The following is a 7,797-nucleotide window of genomic DNA, read 5'->3' as shown; positions in this document are numbered from 1 at the left end:
TTCCTGCCAGGATATTGGTCCCCCTGGGATTCAAGTGCCACCCGTCTTTTTTGTATAGGTCACACCTGCCCCTAAAGAGGCCCAAATGATCCAGGAACCTGAATCCCTTCCCCCTGCTCCAGTCCCCCAGCCACGCATTCATCCTCCACCTCACTCCATTCCTGCTTTCACTTTCCCGTGGCACAGGCAGCATTCCTGAGATTACTACCTTTGCGTTCCTCCTTCCCAACTGTCTACCTAACTCCCTATATTCTCTTTTCATGACCCCTTCCCTCTTCCTACCTATGTCAGCGGTACTAATATGTACCACGACCTCTAGCTGCGCTCCATGGTGTGGAAAATATCGTTCTTTCCTTCCAATTGAACTTCTGAAGGGAAGTTCCCCTTGGGGTTTCCCAATTTTAGCAATACCCATCTCTTCAGGCTATGTAAAATGAAAGTGGACAAGCTTAATAAATAGCTGAGTGGACCAGTGTTCAGAGCGACTTCACTCAGCAGAGAGGGACAGAGACGGTGGACAGAAGATCTTTCAGCAGAAATCTCGCCAGCAGCCCAGAGATTAAAGATGACCAGAGCAACTACTCTGACCATTGTCATCCTGCTTCTGTGTGCCATTACTGCACAGGGTATGTCAACATTTGTGAACTTTGTGTCTTAGAGTGGAAAAGGATCAGTAACTTTTTTATTCAACCCAAGTACATGTATCACAATGTACTCCTCAGTTATAGGGGAAAAGAAGATTGAACAGATATAATTCTCTGACTAAAATCTGCATGCTGCAAGATCTTTTGAAATGTAATGGTATCAGACAGAATCATTTTTAATCCCTTTTATTCTGAAACCTCTTAAACTGGAAGTAACTATTGCTGATTTGAGTGAGAATCTGCTTAATGTCATTCCAGCAGCCCTCCAGCTTCTTTTAAAGGAAGTTTCTAGTCTGTGTACATTGAATATGTGCCTTGCAGTGAGTAGAGGAATGCTACATGGCAGAGTTAACCCGCCCTCTGATACTGCCCACAGGAATTTCCAACTCTTTGTTTCTGAAATATGTCTTAACAAAATCATGGAAATTATGCAATGGTGGTATCTCCAGACTAATATATCGATTCTCCCAACATGTCAAGCATAGTCTACCGAATTTGGAACAATTGACATTTAATAACCTGGAATTTTGATAAACTCGCATTGTTAGTGGCAGCCACCATAGGAAAGACCCTGGCCAGAATTCTCCGACCTCACCTGTGGCTGGGATTATCCAGTCCCGCTGCTGTGAATGGAGATTTGGCAGAGCGCTGAATTCTCTGTTCTCGCTGGCAGTGGTAGCGGGGCATGCGAGACTGGAGAATGCCGGACCCTATTTGTCCCGATCCAAAGCAATAATTTGCCAAGGGAAGAAAAATTATCAGCGGTAATGATGATTGTGTTGATCCAAAAGGTTTTGAGATCATAGAATCATAGAATCCCTGCAGTGCAGGAGGAGGCCATTTGGCCCATCGAGCCTGCACTGACAATAATCCCACCCAGGCCCTATCCCTGTAACCCCAAGTATTTTACCCACTAATGCCCCTGACACTAAGGAACAATTTAGCATGGTCAATCAATCTAACCCGTGCATCTTTGGAGTGCACGGCTCAGAAAAAGCCACACAGCTCTGTACACATGGAGATAGCAGTGCTTCTATTCAGCAATCTAGTTGCTGCACAGAAGAAAACAGTGAACTTTTAAAATGAGCACATGTCACATTGCTTTGTCTATTCTTGATATTCTGCAGGACATTGTTGATAATGCATCAATCTTCAATAATTACGGGCAAATCAAAAGGATAATTGAAATTTACCTGTATCTCTCTATTATTGGTTCAGCAAGCTAAATCTGTGATTAGTTTTGAAACGTGGTAGCGGTCACAAGAAATATTCACTGCTCGGAATGAATTGACTGGTTATCAGTTGAGTAAAATCATGTATCAGTTATAAAAACAGCTCTCGGACAGTGTAGAGTTTTTGTGCCTTAACATATACGCTGGTTTGTCATTTTGAGAACTATACAGTGATGCTGTAGCATAATTTGAGGTGCTAAAGCCAGCATTTATTGCCCATCCTTAATTGCCCTTGAACCGGATGGCTTGTTAGGCCATTTTAGAGGTAGTTAAGAGTCAATCACATTACTGTGGATCTGAATTCACATGTAGAGCAGATCAGTTAAGGATAGCAGATTTACTTTCCTAAAGGACATGAGTGAACCATGGCCTTTTACAACAATTGACGATAGTTTCATAGTCAGGATCGCTGAGACTAGCTTTCAATCCCAGATTTTATTAATTGAATTCAATTCTGACAGTGAGAAATGTTTAAAGAAAATGACAAAAGAACTCAACTTTAAAAAAATGCCCCTTTGATTGTTCCCAAGGTTTGCACACAGCAGTGTCCTGGAAATTGATCTTCAATTCCCGGAAACGAGCCTTGGCAACACCAAATCTGAAGGGATTAGGAGAGAAGTCAATGAATAATTAGGAAGGCAAAGAGGAACTATGAAATTAAATTATCAAGGGCCACAAAACAAAACAGTAAAATACAGTAAGAAAAGGAAGGCTGTAGTGTGAATAGGACCATTAAGGGATAGACAGGATAATATCATAGGCAACAATGGAGAGATGGCAGAAATATTAAATAATTACTTTACTTCAGCGTTTACAGGGGCAATAAGTATACATGGGATTGAATGATGAGACGCGCAATGAGATAAGTGCCTTTAGAGCTTTTTTATATTACTGGACAAATTGAATAAGCTAAACTAACTCAAAGAGGGTAAAATCCTTGGTTCAGATGGATTGCTTACACATGGATTTAAGGAATAATTAGCAGAGGCATTGCTACATTTATTTCATAATTCATTCGAAAAAGATCTTGTGCCAGAGTGCTGGCAGATAACTAATGTAATTCCTATATTTTAGAAGGGGGAGTAGAACATGTATTGGGAATTGTAGGCCAGTCATCTTAACACTAGTGGTAGGAAAAATAATGGAATTCCTATTAAACGAGAGAACAGAAGAATCTAGGAATAGCACAGGACTCCTCAAACACTTCAACTCTGATGTGGAAATCCAAAAAGAAGGTTCAGAATCAAACAGTTTTCTGAAAACCAAAGCTGGGATTTTACATCGTTTCCTGCCGGCTGGGTCGTCTAGTCCCACTGCAACTGTTGTGAATAGTGTAGATAGTGTAGATTCACTGAAAAGGAAGATAGACACGCATATGACGGAGAAGGGAATGGATAGATGGTAGATGGTAGATTTAGATGAAGAAAAATGGGAGGAGTTAGTGTGCAGCTTCTGAGACCAAATTGACAGCAACTCCCTAAAGTTACATTTAACTGTTTTTGTATGGTAAACAGAATCTTATTCTTTAATTGTGGTGAGCACTGATAGCCTTCTTTTATATTTTAATACGATGCAGGTGAACCTCTCTGTTAGCATGCTGCTAATTAGTGCTTGAAGAGAAATATTTTCTGCAAATGAATGCTTGTGATTTTTGAGTATTAGGACAGAGTAACCCTCTCACAATAGGTCATATACAGAAGAAATATAAATATCTCAATGTAGATAAAAGGAAATGGGATGCATCCCCCACTTCAACAGATAATTGACTATAACTTCCTTCTCACAGGTATTCCAATCCCAGGAATCCTGGGACGTTGTAAATGTATCCGGACTACATCCAAGCCTGTTAATCCAAAGAACATGCGAAGTATTAAATATATTCCCAGAAGATCTCAATGCGAGACAACAGAGATAATGTGAGTAAATATATCAGAACATTGCCTTGTACAAAAGAATGGAAACCTTCTTTTGCCTTTTTCAACCTCCAATTACTGAATTGTACTCTTTGTTATAGTTACTTTGATTTAATCAGTGCTTATGAAGCAGAATCTAAAGGAGGAATGTTCCTCAGCAGAAAGCCATTGACTTTGGAGGAGAATTTCTGGGCTGAAAAATCCCACCCAAATTTTTTTACCAAATTCTCACCTTCCAGCGGGGGAGCTGTAGTTTCTGTGGATTTGATTTTAAAGGTTTTCCTTCTCTTCACAGTGTCACCATGAAAAGTGGGAAGAAATTATGCGTGAATCCTAATGCCCAATGGGTGAAGATTATCATTAAAGGCCAGAGAGGTTGGTGTTTGTTACAATTTGGATTAAAAATAAAGAAAACCTTTCATGTGTATTGCGCTTTTCATGACTTTCAGATATCTCCAAGAGGTTTACAACCATTGAAGTACTTTTTGAAGTGCAGTCACTATTGTAATGCAGGAAACAAGGCAGCTTAATTTGCACTTGGCAAACTCCCACAAAAAGCAACATGCTAATGACCAGATAATATACTTTGTGTGATGCTGATTGAGTGGAATGATCTTTGACCTAGAAGCAGTACGGTTAGGAAAATTTTCAATTTCTTTAAAAGTCCCTTGGAGCCTGGAATTATTTTTAAGAATGTTAAAAAATACTTTTTAACATACTCATCAATTGCAAAGGCATCCATTGTAATTCTCTTGGATAATAAGTGACACTGATCCAAGTGACCTGGTGATTCTTGATGTGGAGGAATTATCAACAGGAAGTTACAAAGAAGCCGTGTGGCTGGCAGACACAAAGGGGTACTGCAGACACAAAGAGGGGTCATAAGCAGAGGAGCTGGAGGATGAAGGCCATCAGCACACAGATGCAGACACAAAGAGACTGAAAGTAGAAAACTGAATTCTTGTGAGGAGTAGAAGGAAATCACCCTCAGGAAGAGATCAATTTTCCTGTTTGGCAGAAAAGGAGACAGAGGTTCTTGGTGGTACTGTGCAAGGTGGCTAAAAACCTGGAAAGCTGTGTGAACAACTCAGAGAAACTAAGGAGTTAGTTGATTTCCTAAAAATGGCCTAACTGTGAACTCGGGTTTATTGGGTGGTCATTTGAAAAGGAACACTGGAATGCTACACCCTCAGGTTTGTTGTGACCCGAAGGAGAGAGGGTTGTGTAAGTGTTCCTTTCTGACAATAATCAGTTGTGAACTCAGAGGTGAAAGGGGTTGTTGGATAGGACATCTTCCCTAATTTGCATTGATAAAGAACAGCGTAATATGGAACTGTGTAACTACGTAGTGCTACATTTGTGTGGGGAGTGATGCAAATACTTGAGGTTGCATAACTAATTAAACTCATTCCTCCATATTATTACTTGTAAACATACTGCAGTGCTAATTTGTTGTATTGACTATTTAAAGTGAAATTGATCCTTTTAGTAGAAAAATAATTTAGCTGTTAATTCAAGTTTAATTTGCGTTGGTTCTGATGTGAGTGTAATGGTAATAGTTACAAAAGTGAAATCTTGTTGGAATTTTTATATCTGGGAGTCATTTAATAAATTTGGTTATTTCGGTGTACGGTTCCCCATAGGGGCTTGTAACATGAGGGATAAATATTGGCCAAGACACTGTGGATAAGCCCTCTGCATGACTTCAAAATAGCGTCATGGGATCCTTTACATCTACTCAAACAAGATGTGGCCTTGGTGTAATATCTCTGGCTGGAAATTTCAAGCCGCTCACACCAACGGATTGTTCGTTCTAGCCAATGGCACATCCCTGCCATGGGTTTCACGGTGAAGAGGGGATGCATTCAATGGGGAACCCTATTGGGCTGGGGGAGGACTGCCTCCCACCACCGCCAAACATGCTGCGGGCAGTTAGGGGAGTAAATCCCACCCCTAATCTGAAATATGGCACCTCTGACAGTACAGTGATCCCTCACTACTGCACTGGAGTGTCTGCATGGATTTTTGTGCTCACATGAATACAAACCAAATGGCAAACTATAGATTTCACCTCTGATTTTTATCTGCTTGCCTCCTCCCCCTCTCGGCAGAAGTTTTGTCTTCACACTGGCAATTATTCTGCTCATACCAGTTTCGTACATGAATTATTACAATATTGACAACACTTAGCAATGAGCTTTGGACTTGCATCTTTGTTGTAACATGCCTTTTACTAGAAGGGAGGGTCCCTCTTTTTAACCTTGTAAATCACATGGATGTTGACAACGTTGCTTACCTTATGTATTATTGTCAGGCGCATAATATTTCCTAATATATTTAATGAAGATATTCTGGAGTACACTAAAAGTGGTGGAAGATTTGCAATTGAAAATGGAATTTACTTTTTCAGCTGGAAGACAGTACAACTGAGTGAGAGACCCTGATGGGACAGACTCGATTCCAGCTCTCGAACACCTCAAGTATCATGAATGGTGCAATGAAGAAAGCTTTAGGCAGTGTGATGAATCGCTCACGTCATCTTCCTGACAGCTTGTTCTGCCGTTTCCTCTCTGTTTATGTAGAGAATTTTCCCACCTCTTCAGCCTGCTGCTTTTTTAGAATTTTAAGTATGGGCAAAGAAATCAATTAAAAAGTGAAATGCAAATAAACTTTGCACCTTGTTTGAGGTTTTTTTTACAGGAAGTAGTTTTCAACTGTTTCAAATTGTATTATGACTGCAATAAATGTTTCCAGCTCTCCATAACATTTGGAAAATAATTTCCAATTAGCTAAATGATTAGGTGCAGGAGTAAATTGAAATTTATTTGTAAACTTGTAGAACAAATGAATGACTAAAATGTTACATTTTATTATTTCAAGTAAAGTGGGACATGGGCATTAGTTTTGAAAAAACTCAAATTATTCTGTTCCATTTTGCATGGGAATATTGTTCACAATGAACTTATATCTTGATTACACACTATATCATCACCTATCTATGTTTTATCTAGGATGAGATGTTGAAAATTCAAAAGTATCCAGTTGGAATAATTATCCTTTGTTATACACTGGCTGTTAAAATGGTTCGGAACTTTTTTGTTGCAACCATTAATTTAAGCAATTAAATAAATGGATTTTTTCATATTCCTTTGTTTCAGACTTATTCACAAACCAAATTTGGTTCGCTACTAAAATCTTGTCTTATGTGCTGTATAGATGGCAAGGCAGATGTTTAAGTTTTTCAATCAAACACATTTGCAGCTCAAATTTGAAGACAAACTTTTATATAAAAGTGCAACAAGAACATTGGCATTGACATCATTTTACTGTAGTCTTCATTGGAAAATGACATTTTAACTCGAACCAGTGTCTGTTTTTTGGAAAACATGGAGCTTAAAATCTATCTTGGCTGATCATAATGAGATACAAATTATCTGCAGAAATGCCAATCCTTGCTAAGTACTTGCAGAAGATAATGCTCCTTATTGGATGATATTATTTGTAAATAGAACTACTCTCTGTGCAATGATTTGCTTTTTGCATTGAGGGATTTTTCACATGTTGTGTCCAATTGATCAAAATGGGTCTACTATGTGTACAGTGGGTGATACCAAATGGACAACCTGCCTTACATCTTCCCCAATTTTATTTTGATTGAAGCCATTTTGTTATCTGTGATTTGCACTATTGCATGACAATTAGAAGATGAGTGTTACAGTTACGTTGACTGGAGACTAATAAAGAGAAATGACCCAGACATTGGTCATGCATCGCTCATTGGATGCTAATTGGCTTCCTAAGCCTTCAGTTTGGTGAACAGGAAGTATGCGCTCAATGCAAGCCAACGATCTGCTGCCTGTCATATTGGTACAGGCATCCAGTGCCTGCAGCTGAAACAGGCTTTGAACCCATTGCATATTTAAATAAGGAGCCTAAAACCTTCTTGAAGCCAACTCTGCAGCATTAGATAAAATAGAAATAGAAGATAGAATAGAAACCCTACAGTGC

At 39.2% G+C, this 7,797-nt stretch overlaps 1 protein-coding gene across 1 annotated transcript; it reads left to right on the top strand.

Moving 5' to 3' along the window:
- The first annotated feature begins 487 nt into the window (after window positions 1-487).
- Window positions 488-6,932, top strand: LOC144494888 (interleukin-8-like). Its single transcript, XM_078214444.1, has 4 exons — window positions 488-626; window positions 3,663-3,792; window positions 4,085-4,164; window positions 6,200-6,932. Exons 1-4 carry the CDS (start codon window positions 566-568, stop codon window positions 6,217-6,219), a joined length of 291 nt encoding a protein of 96 aa, XP_078070570.1. The 5' UTR covers window positions 488-565; the 3' UTR covers window positions 6,220-6,932.
- The last annotated feature ends 865 nt before the right edge of the window (window positions 6,933-7,797 follow it).

The sequence above is a fragment of the Mustelus asterias genome, chromosome 1 (assembly GCF_964213995.1).
Source record: "Mustelus asterias chromosome 1, sMusAst1.hap1.1, whole genome shotgun sequence".
NCBI classification, from domain to species: Eukaryota; Metazoa; Chordata; class Chondrichthyes; order Carcharhiniformes; family Triakidae; genus Mustelus; species Mustelus asterias.
Note: the sequence above shows the minus strand (reverse complement) of the source record. Positions and strands in the feature narration are given on the sequence as shown.

Excerpts from the sequence above, each read along its gene's own strand:
- LOC144494888 (XM_078214444.1), top strand. The coding sequence starts at position 566 with ATGACCAGAGCAACTACTCTGACCATTGTCATCCTGCTTCTGTGTGCC. Across the intron at positions 627-3,662 it reads GTGTGCCATTACTGCACAGG|GTATTCCAATCCCAGGAATC; the intron begins GTATGTCAACAT and ends TCCTTCTCACAG. Across the intron at positions 4,165-6,199 it reads TATCATTAAAGGCCAGAGAG|CTGGAAGACAGTACAACTGA; the intron begins GTTGGTGTTTGT and ends TTACTTTTTCAG.